Below are 26,657 nucleotides of genomic sequence, written 5' to 3'. Positions count from 1 at the left end.
GTATCGGACCCTTCCTGTAGCATTGGGGATCTGTTTTGGGAGGGAGCACGCGTGATTAGAGCTCTAACATTACGGACGGATTCCCAATTGAAGACATCCCTGACTCGTTTGTCAAAGATATCCTGCAGTAGGGGTCTTTTGGCGTGCGTCGGGGCAAGGGGACTACACCGAGAATACCCAATCATGAGTCAATTATTCATAGGTACTCCGGTGACTTACGACAAGTGCCGAATTGATCTATCGTATTTTGCGTGACAGCAGCGGACCGGCAATCTTGTTACTTTCTCTTTTTGAAGTTGACAAGTCAATAACGGGGAGACGGTCCCGCGCAATATAAGCCTCAAAGCCGACGGGTAGGCATGTCAGACTCGAACCTATCCAATGACAATAGGTAGCAGAAGAACCTTGGTGGAATTGTCTAGGCGAATTCCAGATCTCGTTCGAAGATTCTTTACTAGACTCTGTATGTCTTACAATCCTAAAAAAACGCTAATGTGACGGAACTGTACGCAGAACTAACCCTAATAGCATGGTTTTTCCTTGAACGCTTTGCTATTGGACGACGGAGGAGCTAACCCCATGATGAACCACCCTAGAACGACCCTGTGGTTAACCTCCATCTGCAGGTCTTGTAGACCCTAACATGGGTTCGCGGGGGATGGAAAACATGGCAAATGCGGGGATTCACAGCTTGGTAGCTTGGTATACAGCACATACGAGTTTCTTTACATGATCTAGTGAGGCAGCTATGCATTCATTGGGAAGAAGCCAAAAAGATAGGCGATCATGTGGTACCAGTTATATAACAAGGAATAATATACCCTGAACCACTCGCAGATTCGACCGGTTGAAACAAGAAATAAGAAAAAAAATATCAGACCCAGCTTTAAACCTCTCAACATATGCTAGCCAGCTTAGTCTTAAAAATGATCACCGAAAAAATTGAAGCGAGATATGGCAACCTTGTACGATGTTTTTATAATAGGGAGAACCTAGATAGCTGACGTTGCTAGCGGACCCGGATTAGCTCCACCACTGTTGGCTCGTCGTGGATTACCTGAATAGGCAATCCGAAGCCTATAAAATTGTTGCCCCTCGTGATGGACCGTCTGCTGATGAATCATCAGCGGTATTCTTTGTTCGACATAGGGCACGTGGGGGGTGATGCTAGGTTCGTGACGGCTAATAGATGTCAAAGCTACGGTATTTTTCTGCATTTCTGCAGCGTTCTGTAGCCTTACGGTGTCACCGAGACCCAAATTCATACATTTTTACAGACAGGAATTATATGCCCGTCGAGGTTGTCAATCACATATCGGATTTCCAAACTCTCACCGGTCCCCCTCACCCCAAATTTACCTAGTCAAGGCCAGTTATAGACACACACACACACACATGTTACTGTACCTGTGGAGTAGACCACTTCTAGCTCTAGATTTATCAAATCCTCGTCCGGCATCCGGGAACTTAGCCCCCCTCTCTAGTTTAGGAGGGAAGCGGAACCCCCATGAGCTGACTTCCTCATTTGCCTCACCGTTTAGTTAGTTCCAGGAGTAATTCCAACCGGCTTTGTCTAAAAGGGACAAGGGCAGGAGGGGCTAGACTTGGGTGCTATGAAGCACCTTGGCGGAAATGGCATTTTCGGCCCACGATAGCTCCTAAACCGGGGTTCTAGAGCTTCACTATATATGACGTCCCGGGAGGAACACCACCTCAATGTTCATAGCACCTCCTCATTCCTCATTCTCTAGTCCCCTTTCCACTCCCATCCTCGGACACCCAAACCTTCGACTATCCTTCGTGTTTCTTAGCTCGGCAGGCTATAAATATCACAGACGAGACAATACATTGTCTCGTATAATTAGAAACAAAGGAACTTAACGTCCTCCACATTCCACAAAGGACTATTCACAATGTCGAACCTAGCTCCGAGGATGTCTCGAGTTGCCCCTTCAGTGGGTAGACTTGCTCGTGCCACTCCCCGTGTAGCACCAGCAAGCGGTCTTGCCGCTCGAGTAGCTAGCACAGCCGCCTGCCAATTCCCTACCCCTCAAGAGAACACACGCCGCTCTTTCCACAACACACCGGCGCGCGCCTCCAAGCGTGAAACTATTCAGAACAGCCCTCAAGTGCTACCTGAATTCAGCTTGCAGGACAAGGTTATCGTCGTTTCGGGTGGTGCACAAGGTCTCGGTCTCGTCCAGGCCGAGGCTCTACTAGAAGCAGGCGCTAAAGGTATGAAGATTGACAATTTTCTTCCTCAAGACGATACTAACATTAGTAAAATAGTACACGTCTATGACAGACAACCCGAACCCGGCTCCGGCTCATCCTACCAGAAGGTAGCCCGTCGAGCCAGAGAGGAGCTAGGTACCTCATTAACCTACCACCAAGTCGATGTACTAGACGCGGCCGAAAAGCTTCACAAGGTCACCGAAGAGATCGTCGCCAAGGAGGGACACATCGACGGGTTGGTCGCTGCAGCTGGTATCCAGCAGGAAACCCCAGCTCTAGACTACACTGCGGAGGACTCGAACCGCATGCTCGGAGTCAACGTTACCGGCGCCCTAATGACCGCGCAGGCCGTGGCCAAGCACATGTACGAGAACGACACTCCCGGTAGCATCGTCTTCATTGCTTCCATGAGCGGCACCATCGCCAACCGTGGTTTGATCTGCCCGTAAGTTCTGCATCCTACTCCGAACACATTCAAAATTAGCACCAAAACTAATCTAGATTCCAGTGTATACAACGCCTCCAAGGCTGCCGTCCTCCAACTAAGCCGCAACTTGGCCATGGAATGGGGTATCAAGAACATTCGAGTCAACACAATCTCCCCCGGCTACATCGTCACCGAGATGGTGCAGAAGCTCTTTGAGAAGTTCCCCGACCGGGCTGTCGAGTGGCCTAAGCAGAACATGTTGAACAAGCTCAGCAAGCCCGAGGACTACCGGGGCGCCGCCGTCTTCCTACTCAGCGACGCCAGCCGCTTCATGACTGGTGCCGATTTGCGTATCGACGGTGGTCACGCCGCCTGGTAGAGAACCAAACTACATATAAGTAGAAATGCGTGAGAAAGTCCAATGAAAGGGAGATATAATGTCGATATCTACTTAAATTGGCAAGTATAGATATAAGCTAGGGCGACCCATCTCGAATGAACGAACGAAACGCAAGAGCGTTTCTTATGGTTCATGGCTGCGCTTGAGGATTATGGATTTGGAATAAGTGTACTACCAAATATGAATATATAGCAGCAAATGCGATAGATGGCGGCGCTTTGAACATACCTCAAATGCATTATATTATACACCCAAGTTTGATGCCTTTTCTCATAATCGTGATTTTCCGGTCCTTTTATTTTCCACATTATTATTTTTTTTTAGAACCGTGATATTCGTTAAACTTAGGCCAACGGTAAAGTAACGCCCCTCGGCCCTAATCTACCCACAACGCCGCTCTTGAGCCGTAATCGCCTCTCGATATCACCGGCCGGGGACCCTTGCGCCTGCATAATCAGCATCTGCCGTAACGTCCCGACATCCAGGAATTCCCTTCCCTGGCCGATGTTTTCAAATTCGATGTCCGCGCGGTCTTGTAATCGCTGTCGGGCGTCGAGCGCACTTAATGTGGGATTTTGCGCTGCAGCGGGGAAATTGGGTCCTGAATGCGGTCCCGGCCCTGTGAATTCGGGGTAGGGTGTAGCGGTGGATGAGTTCGATAGTGTCGGATTCGGCGTTGCGACGCCCATTTGCTTTAATCGTTGCGAGAATGCTGCGTTTGTCACGGGATTTGGGTCTGGATCTGCGCCATCTGCTTTAATTGCTGGGGGTGAGATAGTTGAGTCAGCTGCGCGATAAAGAAAAGAGGGCAATGCTGGAGTGCTAAGCTACTCACTGTCGTCCTTTGTGAACGAGGCACGTGGTTCCGAGCTTCGTTGCGCTGCCGGTCGCGATCGAGCATGTGGAGGAGCAGCAGTACCAGGCGTCCTCGTAGGGAATTTGCGTGTCGCCGATTGGGCGGGTTTTGATGCTTTCGCTCCCATTGTAAGTAGTTTCTGTCCTAATTATTGTCGGGAGAAAAGAAAAAAAGGTGTGAAAGTTAGAAGTTAAAAGAAATAATCCCAGATGACGTTATGATTGCGTTTACAGTGCATCGGCAAAGAATCCCAGGTGCCCTTCCCTTGGAGCTTCCTATCGGTAAGTCCCGGTAGAAGCCGGAGCTTGGGCCGTTGTATGTACCCAAGTACCCAAGTATCACTATCACCGTTCGATCTATAATCTTACGTAATCCAATTTCATAAACCTTCCCTTGCTTCTCGAGCTGAACATTTAAACTTGATACACTTTCCCATTCAAAAATATTTCATGTTTCATAGAAAAATATCTTTAAACCCATGATCTGCCTTATTCTACAAAGTTATACCTTCATTCGCATACGAAATTCCCCGTCCTGTCATTAGGATTGACTAATTTTTCCAAGTGATAGTCTTCGTTCGAACCCATTCCTCCAATCCCGTCTGTGTGTTGAATCGGCCATATCCGCTTGCTTTAACTCCTCCATGAGGCAGTGTTACTTCATCATGGATAGACATGTTATTGATATGCACAGCGCCGCTCTCGATACCCCTTGCAAACCGCAGGCCGGTTCTCAAATTTTCAGTGAAGACGGAGGATGTGAGACCATATTCGGTGTCATTGGCCAATTGTAGTGCCTCCTCTTCAGTCTCAACCTCGATAAGGCTCACCGATGGACCAAATGATTCTTGCTTGTATAAGTCCATTTCTGGCGTGACCTTATTGACCACTATCGGCCTTAGTCGCGTCCTCGAGCTCTCTTCGGCGTCAACGTCTCCATGTAGGAGCTGAGCTCCCTTGCCAACTGCATCCTTTAGAAGCTTTTTATTCTTTTCCACGGAATTGGCGTTGATTAAAACTAGGGCATCGCCGTTGGACGGGAAGACATGTCCGATTGTCGCAACCAACTTCTCTCGGAACGCTTCACTGATATTTTTATGCACGATTATTCTCTCCGTGCTCATGCAAACTTGTCCAGCGAAAATGAAAGCTCCTATGGTGCATTCCGTTGCGGCAGTATTTAAGTCCGCATCTTCCCATACAATCGCTGGTGCCTTGCCTCCAAGCTCTAGGACAAGGGGCTTCAGATACTGACCCGCAGTCTTCGCGATGATCCTACCCACAGCTGAGCTACCAGTGAAATTAATTTTCTTGATACTCGGATGTGCGATGATCGTCTCTGTGACTTTGGGCGCATTGGCCGGATCAGTCACAATGTAGTTGATTACTCCGTCGGGAAGACCAGCTTCGCTAAAAACCGAGACAATAGCGCGGTGAGACCGAGGTGACAATTCAGAGCCCTTGAAAACGGCCGTGCAACCAGCAGCGATAGGGTAGAGTACTGATCGTGTACCTAGGATATACGGCGCATTCCTTTGGATTTATCAGCTATAATTATCGCCAGCCATCAATTAAGAGAGGTGTTTACCATGGGGCCATAGCTAAGATAGCGCCATAAGGTTCTTTCACAACCATCGCCGAAAGATTCATAGCAACTGGAGGGACAGCACCCTCAATAGCGCCGACTCGCCCAGCTACATCCTTAATCAGGTCGATGCCGAGATTGAGATTACTCTCCGCCCATGCACGTGGTGCGCCGACTTCATCTATCAAGTATTGTGCCAGCTCACTTCGCCTATTGTTCATAATCTCAGCTGCCTTGAGAAGAATATCTCGACGTTCGCCTGCGGGCGATTTTCCCCATTCTTCGCTAGCGGCCGCAGCAGCCTCAACGGCTGCGATAGCATCTGCCTCCGTCGCTATGCCACATTTGTGTATAAACCTCCCAGTGTCGGGTGAAACCACATCGAAGGTCTTTTCAGCATGACGTTCTTTGCCATTAATGACGAATGGTACCACGTATGTTGACATTGTTGCGGAGACTTGATGAACGAGTTCAGCTTGGGATGTGTGCGGCGCTTTGCCGAATTATCTCTTAGTCCTTGGTGAAATGCTCTTCTCGGTTACGCTAAAAGAAAAAGATAGTAGGTTTCAGTTCGAGTATCACCCAATAAAGACTTTCTGAAACCAACAAAATCCGGGGAGATATAAACGTGGTTGTCACCTTTTGTATATACGCGAATTTCGGTGTATAATCTCAAGGTGATCTCAATATTCCCAAAGATCGATCTTAAAATACGACCTTTCATAGATATCCATCCCGCTTCCCACCTGACGTCGAGCTCATGCCCCTCATATTCCTGTATACCGTTGCTAATTGGCCCCGCATCTAGTTACATAGCGCTACCCCGAACCCCTTGTTTCCCGGTATATTCAGACGGGAAATGAATAATAAATTAGCTGTGATACCGGCTCCGTGGGTAAAGCCTATGTTACTTTCTCTCGGTTATTGAAGGGGGTGTAGGTACCTAGGGGTATTGTATTCCGATCGAGGTTCTCTAAGGATGGGCTTGCCGCTTTGTAAGCTATTAGTACTGACGGCATGTGACGGACAAAGGCAACTTATACCTATGTTCCGCAAGGACATAACTACATATGTAATCGTCACTTACATATGAGCTGCTACGATTTGACGGATAGTTAAAATACTACGGACCAATCGGATTACAGAAACCCTTATGTATCCAGTCGACTGCTGGCTGAAAAGCTCTAATTCGATGGAGATAATCGTCATATTACTAGAAGTTGAGCTCTCCACGTTTTTCGGAGCCTCTCGAGAAACGCCGAAAAGTTCCAAACAAGCGATACATCCCACGCTTAATCTACAGTGAAGCATACCTAACGCGGAGATGATCATTGTACCAGAGTGGGTTTCAATGCAAGTTTAGTCCGCCCGAGATGCTCTATAGCGGGTTCCGATCCATAATGCAGACAGCCCTAACTGGTACACCGTCCCTCTAGTTTTGCTCCCGAAACCACCTAAGCAGTAATCCGATATAATATTTTCTTCAGTACTTACGCCGGAGAGTCTTTTTCGGGTTTAGATTGATTTCTGCTTTTTAAAGAAATGAGAGTCGTGTTATAATGAAACCCACTATGCAGCTTGAGATATATGGGGTCGCATCTCTTACTTGAAAGGTTCGATTATGATATACTAAGCTATATGTTAACTTATTCGGACTGGGTTGAACGTTGAAAGTAGTGCCTATGAGCGGCTCTCCTGGGATAAATGGATACTGCTGTTTCGGTAAGACTCGCTATTGGACGCTTAGTTTTGTTCGAGGTGAGCATCATGGATTCAACCAATAGTAAATAGACCCGAAAAAGCCAGAATTGGTGTTTCCCTGCCACTCGGGAACAAGTAATTTGCTTCACAAGTAGATCGGGTCGCGCCCCTATTTGCGGTTTCTTTTGGTCGGGATGTGGTCACCAGAGGCTTTGTAACAGCGTTCATAACGCTACCATCTCTTTAATACTGATATCTGCATATGTGCGGGCTCTATTGGGTATCTTCGTGAAGCATTCCATTTATCAATACAACCTAACCAATTGGCTCTTTTGCCGTTTCTGGTATGTCTATGTTCCATTTCGGAAGTCGAATCCCCAACTCATCTTTCTCGCAAATAGTGTCATAACAAAATTCGTGAAAACTCGTGTCCTATCGTCTTGTATCCACAACATCGGGTCACCGGCCGCCATAAATATCCCGCCTCTCTAATATGGACCGGCTTCTCATCTGACTAGCGAATTGCTCGACCTCCATCTTAACGATATGTTCGCCGGGGATAACGACTAAACCCAGATACCGCGATGTCATATCCGCCGTTACGGTGGCTTGTCCCGATCCGGCTGCGGCGGCGGCGGCGGCGGCTTCGGCTAGTTTCTGTTGCGACGGTTGACGGTATTCGTAGGTGAGTGAGAGGACTACGTTACTATGCTGTATTTAACAAGGCCGGATTAGTATGGCGTTATAATATAAAGAGTATAATCATAAAAAGAGCACAGGACGACGAACAGTGTCGGTGCATTTAAATGTGCCTATGAATAGCCTTCCATCCGTCGTGTAGATGCGCAGGTTCTTGTTGATGAGGGACTTGAGGAATGTGTCTGCTTCTTCCTTCACAGGAATGTTCTCCATTACAGCAACATATATTTCCTATGCGAGTCGTCCTAGAAGTATGGAAAACGATGTTTCAATTGAAGAGTATGCTGGGTTACTCAAGATGCCTTGTGTATGATTACAAGGGAATATATTTTATGTGTACGACCATCGGAGTTGACAAGGACCGCATGTACCGCGGGGCTTATCGATAGAATACTAGCTTCCTATCGATTACGAACCCCTGTAAATAGGTACTTAAAGTCGCCGGGGCCGTCCCTGCCTGGACGCGATCATCGTCGCAGCGCGGCGTTGAGTCATCATTGCCATAATTATTTGTCTACAGCATTTCGAGGCGGCGACTTCCCTTATTTCTCTACTCTCTATTCTTAGTCCAACCTTCGACCTTCGCTTCTACAGCGAATTCATTAATCATGTGGCCACACCTAAACCACACATGAGCATTTCGCCTCCCTAAAACTACCAGACAGCTCATCCTTATTCCTGACCATCCTCCTCCCAAACCGACACCATGGGAGTAAACGGCCTCTGGACCGTAGTCCAACCCTGCGCGCGCCCAACCAACCTCGCGACCCTAAACCGCAAGCGACTCGCCGTCGACGCATCGATCTGGATCTACCAATTCCTCAAAGCAGTACGCGACAAAGAAGGCAACGCGCTGCGCAACTCGCATGTCGTGGGTTTCTTCCGGCGCATATGCAAGTTGTTATGGTTTGGCATCCGACCTGTGTTTGTGTTCGATGGGGGCGCACCTGCGTTGAAGCGTCAGACGATTACGGGCAGGAAGAGGAGACGTGAGGGTAGGAGGGAGGATGCTGTGCGTACAGCGGGGAAGTTGTTGGCGGTGCAGATGCAACGTATCGCTGAAGAGGATGGGGAGAAGCGCAGACGGAAGACGGAGCGTGAGGAGGAAGGGAGACGGGAGATTGATGAACCGGTTGAGGAGATTCCGGATGTGAGTAAACTGGTTTATGTCGATGAGCTGGGCATGAACCAAGCCGAACGGCAGAAGAGTCGGAAGTTTTACAAACAAGATGCGTATCACCTTCCCGACTTAGATGGCAGCATTGAAGGCATGGGCCGGCCGGAAGATCCGCGTATCATGAGTATTGAGGAGTTGGAAGAATACGCGAGACAGTTCGATAGAGGCGAAGATATCAATGTTTACGATTTCAGCAAGATCGACTTCGAGGGCGAGTTCTTCAAAAGTCTACCGGCTGTGGATAGATACAACATTCTGAATGCGGCGAGAATACGAAGTCGATTGAGAATGGGTTTAAGCAAAGACCAGTTGGATGGCATGTTTCCTGACAGGATGGCGTTCTCGCGTTTCCAGATCGAAAGAGTACGCGAGAGAAACCATCTTACACAAAGACTCATGCAAGAAGCTGGCATGGCTGGAACAGATCTTACGCTGGCGAAGAATGCTCGTATAGCTGGTGAGAAGGATCGCGAGTATATCTTGGTCAAAAATGAGGGAGCTGAAGGTGGTTACGCCCTTGGTGTTGTGAGCAGAGAGAAAGACCGCGGCGAAATCCACAAACCTATTGATGTGGACGCATTGGATTTCCAGTATCAAGCCAAAGAAGAGGATGAAGAATGGGAAGACGACGATGACTTTGAGGACGTACCTATTGAAGGGTTGAATAGGTTACCAAAAGTCCCTGAAGCGGCTCGAGCTGCCTACGACGCTGCGGTACGAAAGCAACAACTTCACGATGCTGGGTTGCAAAGTGATGAAGACTTGTTTGGTGCCAATGAAGATGAGGAATCTCTATTTGTTGGAGGTAATAACGGTGATGAAAACCTTTTAAATGATGAAGAGGAAGATCTCAACCGAGCCATCGCCTTATCGCTTAAGAATCAACATGGGGTAGCCTCGGGAGAAGAAGAGGATGAAGACGAAAACCAAGTATTTGAAGACGTCCCCGTTCCCGAGTGGACTCAAAAAGCCGTCGAGCAGTCAAAACCAATTGCATTTTCAAGTGGCAACATGATTGCACATATTGTGAATAATAGAGCCAATGCATCTGTACCAAAACCCACGATTCAGCGACGGGACAGTAATGATAGCAGCGACAGCGAGGTTGACTTACGGGCTGCTCTAGCTTCAAAAAGAAAGAAGAAAGCTAAGGCACCGACATTCCAACGGAAAGTTGCTCCCATTGTCTCGAATGTGAAGAATCCATTTGATGGACCTTTACCGTTTGAGAAATTAGATTTAAAGTCTAGTATTTTCGCAAATATAGAAAAGAAGCCCCCTGCCAAAGCTCCCGAGAATGGAGCTGGTGAAGAGCGAGATCCCGATGAGGAATTTGCTGGTGGATTCATAAGAGAGGATGAAGAAAATGATGTACAAGACACACAAGTGCAAGAAAGTCCAGAAAAGCCCCGACCATTACCACCGTGGATGATGCAGGATGAGACGGACATTCGAGAGTCATTAAAAGCCCAACGGGCAATTGAGAATGAAATCAACGAGCAGGACCGAGAAGCAGCACTTGAAGAGGAAAGACAGCGGCGTAAGGACGCGATCATTGAGATTGAGTCTTCCGACGATGAAAGTGATGTGGAAATTATCGAGGCTCCTCCAGTACCTCGTCAGAAAAGTCCTACAGCTGTGGAAGAGACTCGAAGTACACCACGATTATCTCCCGCTACTTTAACTAGAGTCAATCCTCCTATTGCTGACGAGGAAGATCAAATTGAGGATACGCGGCGAGCAGACTTTGTACAGGAAAAGACTACTTCTCAAGTGGAGGCGATGGATGACGCGGTTTCCAATCCAAAATCACCATCTAAATCATCCTCACCCGAACCAGTGTTTGAAGAAGTTGAGATTCCACAGCCTCCAGGTGAGCCTACCATTGATAACACTGACGCGCGAGCCGAATCTCCAGAACCAACATTTGAAGATGTTGGTGTACCAGGACCGGATACTATTGAACAGCCCGAGGCAATAGAAGCCGCAGCCGAAGATGTCAATGACGTGCTCTTTGGCGATGCCGAGTTCGATGACGGCGAATTCAGTGATCCCGAGGAAGAAGAACTTCTCGCCCAAATGGCCGAAGAAGCTGAAGAGCACGCGCGTTTTGCTAGCCAATTGAATAATAAGTCGGAGAAGGAAAATCAAGAGGCTTATGAGCGAGAACTCAAAGCACTGCGAACGCAACAGAAAAAGGACCGCAGAGATGCGGATGAAGTCACACAAATCATGATTACCGAATGTCAAGCTCTATTGCGATTCTTCGGTATTCCTTACATCACCGCGCCCATGGAAGCTGAAGCTCAATGCGCTGAACTAGTGAAACTTGGTCTCGTTGACGGCATAGTGACAGACGACTCGGATACCTTCCTCTTCGGCGGTACGCGGGTGTACAAGAACATGTTTAATAGTAACAAATTTGTCGAATGTTACCTAGGATCCGATCTTGAGAAGGAACTTTCACTTTCTCGAGAGCAGCTTATCTCACTAGCCCAGTTACTAGGCTCTGATTATACAGAAGGTCTTCCTGGAGTTGGACCCGTAACCGCCGTTGAAATACTTTCCGAGTTCCCCGGTAGAGACGGGCTTACGAAGTTTCGAGACTGGTGGCAGGATGTCCAGACCCATAACCGACCAAAAGAGGCAGACCAGTCTTCTACGTTTCGGAGGAAGTTTCGCAAGTCTCAAGGCACGAAGCTATTTCTTCCTACGATGTTCCCGAGTCCAGCTGTATATGATGCTTACCTGCATCCGGAAGTCGATAGCAATCCGGAGCAGTTCCAGTGGGGTGTACCGGATGTGGCTGGTCTTAGACAATTCCTCATGAGCACAATTGGATGGAGTGAGGATAGGACGGATGAGGTTCTTGTCCCTGTGATACGGGATATGAATCGTCGCGAAGCCGAGGGTACACAGAGCAATATCACCCGGTTCTTTGAGGGCGGCGTCGGCACCGGAGCGAAGGAAGCTTTCGCGCCGCGCCAGAGGGCTCAGGGCAGTAAGCGCATGGCCAATGCTGTCAATAAGCTACGCGCGAATGCAGTAGTCGACGGTATCACCACCATTACTGAAGACGCAGTGAGCCCTGCAGAGGACGAGGATCTTGCGCCACCGCCCCAACAAACCGGACGGCGGAAGAGGAAAGCTACAAATACGGTTACGATTGATGATGATGACGATGATGAGGATTATGCAGATGGCGCTGAACGGGATGGAAATGTAAATGGTAAAGGAAATGGCGTTCAGAAGGCTACGGGCAAGCAAAAGGGGAAAACTGGGAAAAGAGGAAAGAGGGCTAAGGCGTCTTCGTAAAGCTAGGATACATGCTTTGATATATAAATCACTTTGCATGTATATGTGCTATTCACTAGGTATGCGAATTTATATGCCTACGATGGATTTATAGTGTATAATATATATATGCCATATCCTCCTCCAGTGTGAAATTCCCTCAATATGTTCTAATGACGATGTATAAATACCGCAGGCATCTTAGCGGCCTAATGTACTTGCCAACCCACCGATTCGCACAAAAAGATAAAAATGTGATGCAAATATGCATTATAAGAACAAGAAAATATAGACCAAATTCTTTCAAAAGGCAAAAGATTGATCGACGCAGGGATCGAACCTGCGACCTACCGCGCTCACATATATACCATCGCAAACGGCGCTAATGCGTTGCTGCTTAGTATTAGTGTAAGGCGGGTGTGATAACCACTACACCAGTCGACCACTTGCCACTCGGATTTGTGGGTGCTAATCAGATGGTAAATTGCACCGCTGCATTGCTTTATATCTATAACGCTATGTGAGCCCGTGTGTTAGTGAACTAGCGCATACAGCTTTGTGGGGGCTTTGAGGCCGCTGAGAGTTTGTCTAGCAGTCTGGATATAGGGGAGTTTCTTTCCTCTAGCGCATTGTGATAGGTGTTAAGCGCTGTAGTTTAGATGTTTAATATACCTATTACTCGAAGCTTGTATGATGTCTGGGTACTTATCCCAAGCCAACTACAGAGAAGTATAATATTCAAGATTTGCAGGTAAACCTATTGAACTTTCTATAGTTGTATGTATAAGTCTTACTTAGAATACCAGATCACTCTTTCCCTCTCTACAATGCCGAGTAGAATGTGTTATAGAAGATGCCTTCCGGGCCCTGTGCTTGCTTCCAGAGACTATAGTAGGTCACTAATCGATAAGGATTCTGAAATAGGGAACTGTATGCAAGACTTTCCACCAACAAATCCAACTTAAAATTTAGCTCACGAACTTACAACGCTCAATTCAGTAGAAAAGAAAGAAAACAATGAGGAATACAACCGCTAGAGTAATCCTGCGGCATGCCCTCGCCCGTCCCGAGCCAGGAAGAGCGTTAGTTTTTCCCAATTGGTCATAGAAATCGAAATCAAAATATTTACCAAACCCCGCCCACAGAAACAGTTACGATGTAATAACTCGACAAGCCAGCCTCGCCAGTGCGAAACAGGCGCAATGTCTTCCTATACGAAGTTTCAGTCTTACTGCCTCTTCTCAACTCACCCCATACAATAACAAACAAAACCAACGATCCTTCCACACAACGAAGAACTCACCCGCCAAGGCAAAAAACTCCAAACCTCCTAAAAACCAAAAGAACCAGAAGCCGGAACCCGCACCAACAAACCGCGCCGAAAACGACAACGAAGATGGCGAAGGATCGAAACACCCGCGCGCAAACCCCGAGGAACCCCTCGACTTCTCAGACGTGCACTCGCGAATAAAGCAGCACGACGAGCGGTTCCGAGACACTCTCAAGAAGATGCGCACAGGCGGACGATTCAACCCCGATCTAATGGGCAATCTACGCGTAACGCCCAACCGCAAAGAACCCGATATCACATATCCCTTACGCGAAGTAGCGCAAGTGATCCACCGAGGCGGACGTACAATTTCAATCCTCGTAAACGAGGAGGCGTATATCAAACCCATCATGAGCGCCGTGCAGGGAAGCGAGGAGTTCAACCAACAGCCGCAGCGGGATCCTGATAACGAGCTCGAACTTATTATCAAGATCGAGCCGGAGAAGCCGGATGGTTTGATTCGAAGGATCAAGGCGGCTTGTCTGGATTGGAGGGATAGGGTTAGGAGTATACGGCATAAGAGGGACAAGCAGGTTACGGCGTGGAGAAAGGATGGGGCTATTGGTCCCGATATGAAGAGGACTGTTGAGAAAGAGCTTGAGAAGATTATTAAAGCCAAGATGACTGAGATTGATGAGGCAGAGAAGCAGGCGCTCAAGGCTGTTGAGGTTAAGTGAAGTACGATATAGTATGGACGAACTTCGACATAAAATCGTGACCAGTGGAGCATTACATAAAAAATAGTTGCAAAGTAGTTGATATTTTCGGTCATATAAAGTCAACAGAGATGTGCATACCCATGTGTATATATAGATGTACACTAGACTAGGTGTTGTTACAAGCGTCTCATGATGCTGCAAAATAAATCCAGACCCGTATCTAACATTCAGGATTCAGGATCATATGTACACATCTTAACTCTAGTAGAGTAGAATAGAGCTGAAGGCTTTTCATATAGCTATAGATCATGCCTTAGGTCTCACCTCCTTCGCTCTCGCACCACCAGCCTTAGCAGTAGCCGCAGCAGCTCCTCCGGCAGACTGTCCCAATAGACTCCTAACCTTCTCTTCAATACCCCTCTCCGCCTGCGCCCTCCAAGTGCCATGTCTCTTCATATAGCTCTTCAGCGTCCCAATCGTATCGCTCGGATCCGCATACTTAGGCCCATCATATTTACCCAGCAGCGCATCCTCCAACACCGCCGTCTTAACCTCTTCCGGTGCCTCAATCGGCCTATCCTTAAGCACCTGTTTTGTCCACAACCTAGCGTCATCCGACGGCGGCACAAAAAGACCCGTTTCGGTACTCTTGCCATACCACTCACGAATCGTATTCGGCCAGACATAGTGCTGCGGATGGAAATGCTGTCCCCCACCTAATACCCTCGCCTGTCGTAACGCCGTCTCCCCCTGCGCATACGAATTTCCCGTACCGACCGCAGGACCCCACCCGGCAAGTGACTCAAGGGTTAGCGAGGGGTTATACGGTAATGTTGACCCGGTATCCCGTTCTTCGAGGTACGCTCTCACGCGTGGACTATCGTCTATTAGGGGTGTATTATCCGCTCCCCCAAAGCGTCTATCCCCATCTTCGCCATCTCTACGGCGTCCCCTTCGCGGTCGGTCGTCTCGTCTACCTCCTCGTCCACCACCACGTCCCCGTCCCCGTCCGCGACCTCGGAAACCGCCGCGGATGATATTAGGAGCTCTGCCATCTGAGCCGGGTTCGGGGAATGCGACACGCCGGAAATTGAGGCCGCCGCGTGGGCTCTTGACGGTGATTACATTCGGGCCTTGAGATCGCGGCGTAAATGCGTTCGAACCCAAACTCTCCCCATTCCCCGTAGGTCTAGCTCCCGAGCTCGTAGCGAAAGTCTGTCGTGACGGGGAAGAAGAAGCGACGTTATCGATCGTAGCAATTAACTCGTCAACAGCAGCAGCAGCACGTTCGCGGCTACTCGGCCTTCGAGAAGGATTATCGTTATTGGAGTTGTTATCGGGACCGGCACTTCGGTGCGCGGATATGGAGAATTGTCTTAAGGAATTTGCGATGCCGTCTGTTAATCGGGTTATGTCGGGTCTTGTGCGGCCTATGGCCGTGTGTAGCGGATGCCGAATCATTGTGGCCTCCGAGTGATGTGGTTGTGTTCGATGGTGGAATTGAATTCGAATTCAAGTTTAATGGAAATTTTCGAGATTTCGATTAGATAAGCCTGCAGCTTTGGTGGGTGGTTTTCGGTTTGTTGAATTGTATACGCTAGTCAAATATAGTTATATCATGGATACAAGCATAAGTCCCTTTAGAGACATTTATAATTTCCATGACAGCGAGCTTCATTTTATTTCTTCAATGATTCAAATTCATAAAGTCATCTAAGATCCCTTTTTAATGACATGAAACGCCGGCCTTATTAATCATGTAGTTAAACATCACCTAGCTTTGCAATGGCTTGTTCATGCCTCCCCATGTTATCGTCTTGATATTCAAGTACTCCTCAATACCATACTTAGATCCTTCTCTGCCGAATCCAGATTGCTTCACACCTCCGAAAGGTGAAGCAGTATCGGAGATTATGCCGGTGTTGATGCCCACCATACCGACTTCCAGAGCCTCGGCTACTCTAGTAATTCGCTCCAGGTCTCGCGAGAAGAAGTAACCTGCCAGACCAACTTCAGCAGTATTTGCTAGATCCACAACTTCTTGTTCCGTTTTGAATGGGAACAATCCAGCTACAGGTCCAAAGGTCTCTTCGCACGCAATGGCCATGTCCTTCGTCATACCCGTGATAACAGTAGGTTGATAGAAGTTAGATCCCAGGTCCGGCAACTTCTGTCCACCAAGAACCACCTTAGCACCCTTCTTCTCAGCATCTTTGATATGGGCAGCAACTTTAGAAATGGCCCGGTCATGGATCAAGGGTCCATGTGTAATGCCTTCATCAAACCCATTACCTACCTTGAAGGCCTTGACCTTTTCGGCGAACTTCTTCGCAAATTCGTCGTAGATACCCTCTTGCACGTATATCCTATTGGCGCACACGCATGTTTGTCCGGATGAGCGGAATTTAGAGGCGACCGCGCCTGCAACAGCTGCATCCACATCTGCGTCATCAAATGCGATAAACGGTGCATTGCCACCAAGTTCCATCGACAAAACCTTCAATGTTGGAGAGGCTTGTTTCATGAGAAGTCTTCCCACATTGGTCGATCCTGTAAAAGACACTTTCCGTACGACGGGGTGAGTCGCCAGCGTCTCCCCAACTTCAGGCGTATTCGCCAAGGTCGTCACAAAGTTAACAACACCTTTCGGTATTCCAGCCCTATGCGCCAATTCGGCCAAGGCTAAAGCGGTAAAAGGTGTCTCCCCCGGCGTCTTGACAACAACTGTGCAGCCAGCTGCCAAAGCGGGACCCAACTTTCGTGTAACCATCGCAGCAGGGAAGTTCCACGGCGTAATTAGACCACAAACACCGACAGGTTGCTTAATAGTTAGAACCCTGTTACCTGGCACCGTAGCTGGTATCGAGTCGCCGTATGTTCTTGGTGCCTCCTCGCTAAACCACTCGAAGAAGCTTGCAGCGTAGGTTACCTCCCCCTTCGCATCCGCAAGTGGCTTGCCATTTTCCCATGTTATCAACTTAGCGAGGTCGTCTGCATTTTCGACCATCAAATCGTACCATTTGCGGAGTAGTCTCGCCTTTTCCCGACCTGTCTTTGTCCGGAAGCTAGGAAATGCCGCTGCAGCTGCGGCGATAGCTGTTTCGGTATCCTTACCGGTGAACTCGGGAGAGGTGCCGACGAGCTCACCCGTAGCAGGATCAAATACCTCAAAGGTTTTTCCCGATGCGGCCTTAACCCATTCTCCATTCACATAACAAACATCGGTTTTGAAGAGTGAGGGGTCGTTGAGCTGTATAATGTGAAAATGAATACATGCTAGCTATATGATACATATTATAAAAGTAAGCTTACCTTTGGTGCTCTACTAGATGCTAATCGCGTCATGACGAGTGGCAGGCTGGTTCTTTGAAAATTGGATCTCACAGCGAGTCGTGATGAAGAGGTAACAGTCCTCTGTATACCCCGAAGGAAACTCATTTTGAAAGATACGAAGGGTATCGGTTAAATAAAGCAGCTCGATCTCTAAGGAGGCGAACTTGAACGAGATCTAGGGGTATTAATCGGCCCTGTGCATACAACAATTTCGTAACCTATGACCCGATTTGTCATGATACTCTCAAAAAGATGAAAGAAATAGTATACAACAAAGTGACGTCGGTGGGATAGGTACCAGATACATTAAGCCTGACGACATCGGTCAGAAGGCAGAGACGCTAAACCCAGGGGAGCAATCACTGTGGGGTACCTACGGCACAGAGGGCAACTGCCTTGTCCCTTGCTGCTAATAGGGTAGGTACAGCACTGTCTCGATAAAATACGTTAACCCCGAGGGCGCTATCCGAGGTTCTAATATTTATCATCGAAAATATTAGTGAACGATACACCTACTGCAACCTTCAACTTACAACCGATTCCCTCACCTCCTTAGCTAATGGTGTGTCTAAGCAGACCTCGACTAAGAACAAATCGACACCATTTGCCTCATTAAGTAAAAACCAGAGGCGAGGAATCCCGACTCTTATAATGGTGTTTCTCAGGATGCAACGTAGTCATTCCCCCGCATCTCTTATACGATGCACTCCAAAGACGACGTGATCTTGAACCCCAAGTCAAGTTTCTATGTCTAAATAAGGTAGCTTTATTAGGTGAACTTATGTCGATCCAGCATGGGACCGGCAGAGATATTCCACCACTCTCTTAGCAATTCAGGGGACTTTTATCGGTTAGGGATGATGACCTCGTTCTTATATTCCGCCGACGGTATAAGAATAAGAACATGCTTCAATTCCCAGTAAACTTGAAGAGGAAAGTGAAGATCCCGAGGCAATTTGTCGCTAATTCATAATCTACTAAGACGGCCACCCGTATATACTACATGGAAACTCACATACACTCGGTTCATATGTGTTAAATTAATTTATAATTCTAGTTACTGCTAGAAGTCTACCATGTATAATCTCGCGATGCTGCTAACGCAGATTAGCCTGGTGGCGGCAAAGCCAGTGGCACAAGCAATTGTTAACACAGCGAATTCCGCAAACGCCATTGAGCCCTTTGATGGCTTCATAAGCTACTCCATCGAGTTTGCCTCCTTTCCAGATTTCGCTGGTAAGATCTTCGGCTTGTCGGATACTTAGGCATTGGATATAACTAATATCTTTTTAGGTAATAAGTCAAATCCCAACGATTTCTCAAACAACTTACTTGACAACCTCGGCGCCTTCAGTGGAATAAAGCCGTATATACGCGTCGGGGGAAACACCCAAGACTACGCCATATTCAATTCCGAGCTGACAATTGCGCTCAATGGTACCTACAACCTTTCAAGATCTGCGGATTATCCGACAACTATTGAAATCGGACCTTCATATTTTGAATCGTACGAAACTTGGCCCGACGTGAAATTCTCACACGGCTTCAATTTGGGCGGGAATCACGACAACAGAAAGCTAGCAACGCTCCTAGCGACCGTCCCTTTAGCTTGTAAAGCAATAGGAAAGGATAAACTGTACCTATGGGAATACGGCAATGAACCCGACCTTTTCGCCACAAGCTCCCAAGGCCCCGTCCGACCATCCAATTACAATGAATCGGACTACGTAGCAGAATGGCTTGAAGGAACCCGAGCCATCAAACGAGTGCTCAAGGATGCCTGTCCAGATCTTGTCAGCAACGATACATACGGATACTTAGCACCCTCATTTGCCGGCACTAGCAACCACCTCAAAGCCCCTCTCACATGGGCCGACGGCCTCGACGAGGACGGTGATATCAAGCTCTTCTCCTCTCACAAGTAAGCCAATTTTACTCCCACCTCGAGACCATAACTCACAACCTCCAAGCTACATATCCGGCGCCGAAACCCCGGGCGTAACCCTCTCCAACACACTCCTAAACCACACCCGCACAGTCCAAAGCATGTCCCAACACATCGCCGAAAATGCCTCCGTGCACCCCGGCATCCCCTACATCCTAGGCGAAACCAACTCCCTATACAACCAAGGCCGACCCGGCCTATCCAATTCCTTCGGCGCCGCGCTATGGACCATCGATTTCGCATTATACTCCGCCTCCGTCGGGATCCGCCGCGTGCATTACCACATGGGCACCGATTACCGGTACGCTTCCTGGCAACCCATAGAGACGAACAAAACGACGGTAGGCACCAAGGCCCCGTATTACGGGAACGTGGCTGCGGCCGCTTTTATCGGGGAGAAGGGGACTCGTGTTAGTGAAGTCGCGCTGCAGGGCGAGGGGGATAGGTTGGATGGGAGTACGGATGTTGCGTATGCGGCTTATGGGGCGGATGGGGGGTTGGTTAGGTTGTTGGTTGTTAATCTGCGTGAATATAATTACACGCTTAACGGCACCGGGGGTTCGGATTTAAATCCAGAGCCGAGACCTACGCGGACTTATCAGCTTTCTTTACCTACTTCATCAAATCTTGGGTTAGAAGAGGCGACGGTGAGACGGTTGTATGCGAATGGCAGTGATGCGGTTACGGGTATCACGTGGGATGGTTGGAGTTATAATTATGAACTTGATCATGGTCGACCGGTGCGCTTGGAGAATGTTACGGTGGGTGAGACGGCGAAGGTTGTGGGTGGTACGGTTGAAGTTGGTGTTCCGGATTCGCAGGCTGTGATTTTGGATTTTGGGACGGAGTAGAGGAGAAATGAAATGTGTAGCTATTTCCTTCTAGATAATTCGAGAGGCGATAAATATACTAGACGCACTTTCATCTACCCAGTACATTTGTGTGTTAAAGAGACGTATATACATGGAAATGATATGTGCGAATAGGCACTAGATAGGAATGGAGGCTGGTAAATGAGACTGGAGACGCGGATGAGCATTTGCGATGCTTCTATATGAGCACATCAAAGCTACCGTTCAATAACTTCATAAACATATATGCAATATGGTCTAGAAGTACATCGACATCAAAGCCCCCACGTTCGCTTCAATGTAGGTATACGCATTCGATATCTCAAGCATCACATCCCACCGGAACTACGACGTCACAAGACAAGTAGCAATACCGTAACGGCCCGCACATACCCCTGTAATCATAAGTGATGTCAGGAGAGGCACACGAATTAATTATGGTCGCAGAATCATCAGAATAGGGAAGCCGTCGACATGGACAACTCAAAAAAATACGAGAAATGTATCTCAGTTAACTCTGTGGGTAGGTAGTGTACATCGTACATGGGGGTTGACCCCTAATATCTCCCGTGGTATAAATCCGTTTTCACGGGCAACAGTAAACTCCAACTCCCTTAACACCAGACCATACCCCGAAATTCCTTTCCTTGTGAAACAAGAGTCTTATAAGATTCCCCCGGGCTTCTACATGGCATGCACTTCGTGGTATTATATCCTGGTGATATCCGCTTCCAGAGCGAGATGAAAAGTTCACCAACCATTCAATTTCTGATGGCGCTCTCCATAGTCATTAGACCAACCCTATCCAGGATCTGAATTCGGTCCCTCACGCATACTGGTCTCGTAGGGGAGCTTTACTTTCGAGCGTATTGAAAGCCGTCGTCCGTGGCGTATACAGCAGCCCACCTGTTCTCGGTGTCTGCGGAATTCCATGCATTTCCCAATTGCCTCCTTTTAAAGCTGCTGGCGAAGATGTCTCATCCTCGTCGTCCTCGTCAACTTTATCGTTGGCTGGGTTCGGTAGTAGGGCCCATATTGTTAGGCCTAGGTTAGCAAGGTAGATGCCACTATTATAAAAATTAGCTGAGAATGCCGACGATAAGAGTATGCTTTTCTCTGCTTACAACATGATACACGTCACGGCGAAGGAGCCTTTTGCTTGTCGGCAGTAACCCTGTATCTTTTGATTTGCTGCCACAGTACAGGGCTTAGCGATATACCAAGCTACTGAGCTTGGATACGTCGGATCAAGATGATCTGGGCCCGCTTGCCCACCCATACTCGCCGCGTATAATGCTATCATGGAGATATTGATAATCGCGGCAATAATTGGGAACCACACGTGCATAATGAACGCGATGAGTTTCGTGAGGAGGAGGAAAAGACTGAGGACGGATATGGCGACATTGAAATTAGTTAATCTACGTGTATAGTCAGCCTTTTGCTCTGGGTATAATAGAGGCTAGCCATCACGCACAATTGAGACCACACAAATGGGATATCCGGATATGGTTCATAGTTGGCGTATGAATAGAGGATAACATTTGGGCTAGAGTTGAAGCCGAGTTCATTGCCGGCCCGCCATAACTTCGTTCGGTATAGATCTGGTTGAGCAATGCCGAATAAAACCAGTACTGCCACAGTTCCGCCAAGCTCTGCTATCATCGTAATGTACATAGCTCTCGTCGACCTCCATTGTCGATGGAGTAGTTTGTAGCCCATTTTGAAACAACCCGCGCCACGAAGGATCTTTCAAGTGCGGTCTCGTGAGGGTCTAATTTCTCGAGCACCGTGGATACGGCTGGATCGCGACAGAATTCGGCTAAATAAATGCGCGGATTTCCCTAGGCTGGCTGATATCGCGACAACGCTGGACACCAGCAAATCGACTAGTACTTCACATTGGAACGCCTACAATGGCGACTATCGTCGTAGGAATTGGACCAAGATCTCGGCGGGAATGATGAAAGGTTTTTACGTCAAAACTCACGAAGGAGATCAAGGTTAAGAGGAGTTGGCGGTCGGTCGGCCATTTTTAAGGAAATGGGCGCTAAACGACGAGATGGTGCCGGAAGGGTGGCTGCAGGTCAATCACAAGGGTGCGCTGTGATATGTGCGTACAACCATTAAAGACCAATGAGAAGCGACAGCGGCGATGTCGAGCAGCTGTAAGCGCCGGCTTGTGGTTCGTTAGTGGGCGCTTCGCCCCGGCACACCTCTGGGCGAGGATTGTGTCCCGCAGTGGCATTGGTCAACCATTTCACCAACCAGCTGTTAGGCGAACCAGACGAGCCAATAGTTGCGAAAGACGCTGGTCGGGTTATGCATATAACTACCAGGATTCTCGTTGGATTGTGGCCCCCAGATTTTCTCATCCCTTTCGGATCTTGGTGACCGATCCCGTTCCGTTTTGATGAATGCAATGGCCCCCAAAAGCCAAGATAGGGAGCTAATTGACTGATTATCTGGCCATTCTGCTGCGGCCTCCATCTGATAATAAAAAGAATCCATCTTTGTCTAATATATGCGATAATTGATGCTCTAGTCATAATATCCTACGCTTGACTAGGGGTTTATATTTGCGAACGTGCGTTAATGTAATGAATGTGGAGTACTAGCCACGTTGCAATGCGAGTTAATTATGAACGGATACATAGCCCTTGCATGCGGCTACGAGGTAGAAATGAATGGCTGGTCCTCAGTGAAGAGGAATAACAAACATGTCGGATAAGACCTGCTACTGTACTAAGTAGGGGGACATAATAAAACAGCCCTGACAGGTTACTAAGTGAGAGATGACTTTTTTTTTTTATAAAAAATAAATAAATAGTGGAAATGAATCTCTAATGTCTTTACCTTTGTTGAGAGAATGGCATTGAAGTTATAATTATGCATTTATGAATGGTCATTTGGTTTTGAGATCTGGAAATGTCTTTGGAATGGGATAGTAAATTTAGATGCGTAAGACCCTGCATGTGGCTGGGTTTGAGAATGATTGCAAAGCAAGACAAGCATATTCGTAGAATAAAAAAACTCGAATTTTTTTACTGTGGATAGATAGTAGCGAAATTATGGAAATTTCAAGAAGGGAGATAGAATAGAATAAAGAAAGCCTCGGGAATGTGTGTTTAAAACAAAAACGAAACCTGTTCCAGGATAAGAACCTCAACGCAAGGAAGGTCGGTCAGCGCTTGTCTTTTTTGTCACCGGGAAGACCCGCTAAGATCGCTAGATGATGGCGTTTGATAGCTTGAATGATGGATATCCTGATTAGGATACTCACACACAAATAGATACCACAGCCTTCCAAGTCTCTAACACGCAAGCCAACAAAGCCTCCCCCCGATGATAAGCCGACGGGATCGAAGATCGAGGATCGCCCAAATCGGTCAGCAGCAATCAGCTCGGGGGATTGAAGAAAGGCTTCCCGGGCTCGTGACTTGCGTAACAGACACACCAACAAGTTCGCCGGACTCGCGCCATTTTGTGAAATCAGACTGGTCTAGACTTATAGATCGACACGACCGACGAATGCCCATTTGCTCAGCACAACGGAGGGCTCGGCCAAGCTTGGATAGGCTCCATCGTCATCGTTCATTATCAGGGGAAATGCTCCGTTAGAAGCTGCAACGAAATCAAGATCTCTTTCCTGCCGATTTCCCATGGGGAAACTACCTAGGTAGGCGTGGAGAATAGGTGTATCGAAAAAGGGATTGACGATCCGAAGCAGGAGAAATACGTTGGAGCCGGCATGCTGATGCAAGAAATCTTAGAAAGTTAAGAGATCAACACTGGGGGCTGGGGCACAGGGCACGTGGAGAATATAAAATCCACAATTGTCGAGGGTACTAGGTATTGTTTCGAAAGAGAAGAAAATAATAAGAGGAAATTAAAATAAAACGGATTGGGTGTTCGCTTCGTTTCGTTTAATGTCCCTGCCCAGATAGGAATATTTAGGTATAACTTAGGTAATAAAAGTTGCTAATGTAAGCAAGCCTATGGGGCTCTTACCTATTGCGAAGCTTTATGAGGTTTGTACTTACCTAAAGAGAGAATGTGGGATTTATGTAGGAACGGATAGTTACATATGCGGTACATCCGCCCCTCCTACACATATTAAAACAGAAAGAACTGTGTATATCAATCGTACGATAGCTATGATTACTAGAGGGTTAATGTAGAGTATGTGCCGGGATTATAGGCTTTTTAGTAGAGAGTTTATGTACCCAGAAAGGTTATGGCTGTCTACTGAAACCTAGAGATTTATAGTAGACATACCTATTCTTTGAACTTAAATAGCTATACGATGGTTTACGACGCTACATAGAGATTTCGTTTCAGTTTGTAGTTTATAGCTACATACATTATGTAAGTTGAATCAAAACGTATACATGTGCTTAATTTCTTCTTTTTAAGCACCGAGGCCGTACAATAAGCAGTATAAAAATTATCTGAGTACTATAAAATAGCGGACCACTAGCTCTGCATGGTGCATTCGTTCATTGAAAATCCCGAGAATCCTGCTTACTGCATTGATTCAAGCCGCCTTTTCTCGCTCACTACTAGTCATGCCGGCAACGTATTATATCATGAGATATGTGGGGGAATGTGTTGTCATAGACATTTACGTGTATGCACCTATGTAGGCTGTTTACCTTATACCTATATCGTACCACTGGAGGACAAGTACTTGTATTATTATAGATAATCTCTCATATTTATGCTTTTAAGGTTGTTTTACGCGGAGAGATGCTACTTGCGCACATCATTCAGATGTCCTGCTACCTTTATAAGGTTACGTTTTCCAAAGCAATAGGATACTTCGTGTAACACATCACGTAGGAGATGTGACGCCTAAAAGTTCTAGCCTCGGTTCGGTAATGTTAATGTACATGTTATACAACGTCAACCTTGAACGTCAGTTAGTACATACATATGTACTTCCCTAGTCCTATCAGTAATGCACATCAAGTACAGTAGAAGTAAACTCACGATGGGTCAGCTCCCTCCCGCCCATAATATAAAAGGTAGAGACGTGCGAAGGATGGTAATATTCAACTCGACTCTAAACTTGTTTTGACTCTCTTCTCTTACTTCATTTCACTTATTCAAGTGCATATCAACCGTAGGGTAATAAACAAAATAATATGGATTACTTCTACATCCATAAGGGATCTACTTGTCTCCAGCTTGTAAGATATATGTGGGTATACATAAGATGGATGTATTTTTCGTGTGGTACAATACTTGGGTAAGTACCTAGGTAGCATCTTCTCCCGCACGGAATTCTTAGTGGTTGGCCTAGTTAGGCTTAAGTGATCAACAAGCTCCAGAAACCCCCCTGCCCGCTAAGGAGATCTTCAGTGATACTTTCCCCAAAGCGATACCCGAACTGCTGGAGTTAAAAAGTCTACTAGAGGGTCTGGAACGTGAAAATCAATTAGACCCTTGTAAACCCAATTTCTTTCGGATCTGGATTCGACGGTACTTCTCCCACGCGAATGTTTTACTTCAAACCAAGAAAACGAGCCGAAGCAACTCTATTGCTGCTACTTGTTATGTACTTGCTAGCAATACTTTGCTACTTTGCTACTTTGCTACTTTCCAAGGTTGCTAGAGACATTGAACACAGAGCACACACATAGGCACATTACAGCGCAAGCACAGCGCAGCACACCAAACCCAAATCCAAACCTTCCACTCACATTTATTTCCACCTTTAACTTCTGTCCAGTTAAAGAGAAGAGAACAAAATATCGAGGAAAAGAAAAAAAAAAGTACACAGTTCACATTGCTACCCTACCAAACCTACTACATACATCCCATCCATTCCTACCTATTATCTTCAAGCCAAATGTTTTTGTACTCTTACCATTGCTACTACTATTACCGCTCCCTATTATTACTATTGCTCTAGAATCCCATTAGCTCTGATCCGCAACGAAAGAAAAAAAAATCCCTCTTACCTAAGCTACATATCAATATCATCCCATTCAGGACATCCAACCCTGTCGATAGATCCATCTCTATCAGTATCAGTGCATGTCAGGTCCTGGCATGGCGTAGGTTCCCGTAGGCGGCCAGATCACCTAAACCACGCAACCCAGTCCTACCACAATTTTTTCTGGCCTTAGCAGTTCCAGTGGGCTGGGCTTATACATTATAC

General features: G+C 47.2%; 10 protein-coding genes and 1 non-coding gene across 11 annotated transcripts; 4 read left to right on the top strand and 7 right to left on the bottom strand.

Annotated features, from left to right (window-relative positions):
- The first annotated feature begins 1,589 nt into the window (after positions 1-1,589).
- F4822DRAFT_140111 (NAD(P)-binding protein) lies at positions 1,590-3,224 on the top strand. Its single transcript, XM_051452834.1, has 3 exons — positions 1,590-2,235; positions 2,290-2,680; positions 2,744-3,224. The coding sequence occupies exons 1-3, from the start codon at positions 1,914-1,916 to the stop codon at positions 3,039-3,041; spliced, it is 1,011 nt and encodes a 336-aa protein (XP_051318541.1). The 5' UTR covers positions 1,590-1,913; the 3' UTR covers positions 3,042-3,224.
- F4822DRAFT_140094 (uncharacterized protein) lies at positions 3,046-4,150 on the bottom strand. Its single transcript, XM_051452833.1, has 2 exons — positions 3,898-4,150; positions 3,046-3,825 (listed from the first exon to the last, which is right to left on the bottom strand). The coding sequence occupies exons 1-2, from the start codon at positions 4,043-4,045 to the stop codon at positions 3,407-3,409; spliced, it is 567 nt and encodes a 188-aa protein (XP_051318540.1). The 5' UTR covers positions 4,046-4,150; the 3' UTR covers positions 3,046-3,406.
- Positions 4,151-4,374: 224 nt separating this feature from the next.
- Positions 4,375-6,314, bottom strand: F4822DRAFT_140060 (aldehyde dehydrogenase). Its single transcript, XM_051452830.1, has 3 exons — positions 6,142-6,314; positions 5,506-6,045; positions 4,375-5,450 (listed from the first exon to the last, which is right to left on the bottom strand). Exons 2-3 carry the CDS (start codon positions 5,946-5,948, stop codon positions 4,469-4,471), a joined length of 1,425 nt encoding a protein of 474 aa, XP_051318539.1. The 5' UTR covers positions 5,949-6,045; positions 6,142-6,314; the 3' UTR covers positions 4,375-4,468.
- Positions 6,315-7,662: 1,348 nt separating this feature from the next.
- On the bottom strand, positions 7,663-8,115 carry F4822DRAFT_425971 (uncharacterized protein; the record flags this gene model as incomplete). Its single annotated transcript, XM_051460455.1, has 2 exons — positions 7,663-7,914; positions 7,993-8,115. The coding sequence occupies 2 exons, from the start codon at positions 8,113-8,115 to the stop codon at positions 7,663-7,665; spliced, it is 375 nt and encodes a 124-aa protein (XP_051318538.1).
- Positions 8,116-8,386: 271 nt separating this feature from the next.
- On the top strand, positions 8,387-12,837 carry F4822DRAFT_392115 (PIN domain-like protein). The gene has a single exon (XM_051457180.1). It carries the CDS (start codon positions 8,609-8,611, stop codon positions 12,392-12,394), a length of 3,786 nt encoding a protein of 1,261 aa, XP_051318537.1. The 5' UTR covers positions 8,387-8,608; the 3' UTR covers positions 12,395-12,837.
- F4822DRAFT_t33 lies at positions 12,693-12,817 on the bottom strand. Its single transcript has one exon. It is a non-coding gene; the product is annotated as a tRNA-Val (tRNA).
- Positions 12,838-13,228: 391 nt separating the features above from the next.
- F4822DRAFT_140013 (ribosome recycling factor) lies at positions 13,229-14,524 on the top strand. Its single transcript, XM_051452829.1, has 3 exons — positions 13,229-13,303; positions 13,373-13,455; positions 13,525-14,524. Exons 2-3 carry the CDS (start codon positions 13,391-13,393, stop codon positions 14,378-14,380), a joined length of 921 nt encoding a protein of 306 aa, XP_051318536.1. The 5' UTR covers positions 13,229-13,303; positions 13,373-13,390; the 3' UTR covers positions 14,381-14,524.
- F4822DRAFT_392112 (uncharacterized protein) lies at positions 14,509-15,867 on the bottom strand. The gene has a single exon (XM_051457179.1). The coding sequence runs from the start codon at positions 15,821-15,823 to the stop codon at positions 14,669-14,671; it is 1,155 nt and encodes a 384-aa protein (XP_051318535.1). The 5' UTR covers positions 15,824-15,867; the 3' UTR covers positions 14,509-14,668.
- A 71-nt stretch (positions 15,868-15,938) lies between these two features.
- F4822DRAFT_392111 (Aldehyde/histidinol dehydrogenase) lies at positions 15,939-18,044 on the bottom strand. Its single transcript, XM_051457178.1, has 2 exons — positions 17,675-18,044; positions 15,939-17,612 (listed from the first exon to the last, which is right to left on the bottom strand). The coding sequence occupies exons 1-2, from the start codon at positions 17,798-17,800 to the stop codon at positions 16,137-16,139; spliced, it is 1,602 nt and encodes a 533-aa protein (XP_051318534.1). The 5' UTR covers positions 17,801-18,044; the 3' UTR covers positions 15,939-16,136.
- Positions 18,045-18,595: 551 nt separating this feature from the next.
- Positions 18,596-20,638, top strand: F4822DRAFT_139986 (glycoside hydrolase family 79 protein). Its single transcript, XM_051452828.1, has 3 exons — positions 18,596-18,931; positions 18,989-19,616; positions 19,666-20,638. Exons 1-3 carry the CDS (start codon positions 18,772-18,774, stop codon positions 20,489-20,491), a joined length of 1,614 nt encoding a protein of 537 aa, XP_051318533.1. The 5' UTR covers positions 18,596-18,771; the 3' UTR covers positions 20,492-20,638.
- A 679-nt stretch (positions 20,639-21,317) lies between these two features.
- Positions 21,318-22,213, bottom strand: F4822DRAFT_425965 (uncharacterized protein; the record flags this gene model as incomplete). The annotated part of the gene is made up of 3 exons (XM_051460454.1): positions 21,318-21,558; positions 21,616-21,912; positions 21,969-22,213. The coding sequence occupies 3 exons, from the start codon at positions 22,211-22,213 to the stop codon at positions 21,318-21,320; spliced, it is 783 nt and encodes a 260-aa protein (XP_051318532.1).
- Between the last annotated feature and the right edge of the window lie 4,444 nt (positions 22,214-26,657).

This window comes from Hypoxylon trugodes (assembly GCF_022578975.1).
Source record: "Hypoxylon trugodes strain CBS 135444 unplaced genomic scaffold F4822scaffold_2, whole genome shotgun sequence".
Classification (NCBI taxonomy): Eukaryota; Fungi; Ascomycota; class Sordariomycetes; order Xylariales; family Hypoxylaceae; genus Hypoxylon; species Hypoxylon trugodes.
Note: the sequence above shows the minus strand (reverse complement) of the source record. Positions and strands in the feature narration are given on the sequence as shown.

Bases quoted from the DNA above. Each gene is read 5' to 3' on its own strand.
- F4822DRAFT_392112 (XM_051457179.1), bottom strand. From the start codon at position 15,823: ATGATTCGGCATCCGCTACACACGGCCATAGGCCGCACAAGACCCGAC.
- F4822DRAFT_140060 (XM_051452830.1), bottom strand. From the start codon at position 5,948: ATGTCAACATACGTGGTACCATTCGTCATTAATGGCAAAGAACGTCAT. The intron at 5,451-5,505 runs GTAAACACCTCT...ATAAATCCAAAG, and splicing joins ATCTTAGCTATGGCCCCATG to GAATGCGCCGTATATCCTAG.
- F4822DRAFT_140094 (XM_051452833.1), bottom strand. From the start codon at position 4,045: ATGGGAGCGAAAGCATCAAAACCCGCCCAATCGGCGACACGCAAATTC. The intron at 3,826-3,897 runs GTGAGTAGCTTA...TCTCACCCCCAG, and splicing joins CTCGTTCACAAAGGACGACA to CAATTAAAGCAGATGGCGCA.
- F4822DRAFT_392115 (XM_051457180.1), top strand. From the start codon at position 8,609: ATGGGAGTAAACGGCCTCTGGACCGTAGTCCAACCCTGCGCGCGCCCA.
- F4822DRAFT_140013 (XM_051452829.1), top strand. From the start codon at position 13,391: ATGAGGAATACAACCGCTAGAGTAATCCTGCGGCATGCCCTCGCCCGT. The intron at 13,456-13,524 runs GTTAGTTTTTCC...CCACAGAAACAG, and splicing joins CGTCCCGAGCCAGGAAGAGC to TTACGATGTAATAACTCGAC.
- F4822DRAFT_392111 (XM_051457178.1), bottom strand. From the start codon at position 17,800: ATGAGTTTCCTTCGGGGTATACAGAGGACTGTTACCTCTTCATCACGA. The intron at 17,613-17,674 runs GTAAGCTTACTT...CACATTATACAG, and splicing joins CATCTAGTAGAGCACCAAAG to CTCAACGACCCCTCACTCTT.
- F4822DRAFT_140111 (XM_051452834.1), top strand. From the start codon at position 1,914: ATGTCGAACCTAGCTCCGAGGATGTCTCGAGTTGCCCCTTCAGTGGGT. The intron at 2,236-2,289 runs GTATGAAGATTG...TTAGTAAAATAG, and splicing joins ACTAGAAGCAGGCGCTAAAG to TACACGTCTATGACAGACAA. The intron at 2,681-2,743 runs GTAAGTTCTGCA...TCTAGATTCCAG, and splicing joins AACCGTGGTTTGATCTGCCC to TGTATACAACGCCTCCAAGG.
- F4822DRAFT_139986 (XM_051452828.1), top strand. From the start codon at position 18,772: ATGTATAATCTCGCGATGCTGCTAACGCAGATTAGCCTGGTGGCGGCA. The intron at 18,932-18,988 runs GTAAGATCTTCG...ATATCTTTTTAG, and splicing joins CTCCTTTCCAGATTTCGCTG to GTAATAAGTCAAATCCCAAC. The intron at 19,617-19,665 runs GTAAGCCAATTT...ACAACCTCCAAG, and splicing joins AAGCTCTTCTCCTCTCACAA to CTACATATCCGGCGCCGAAA.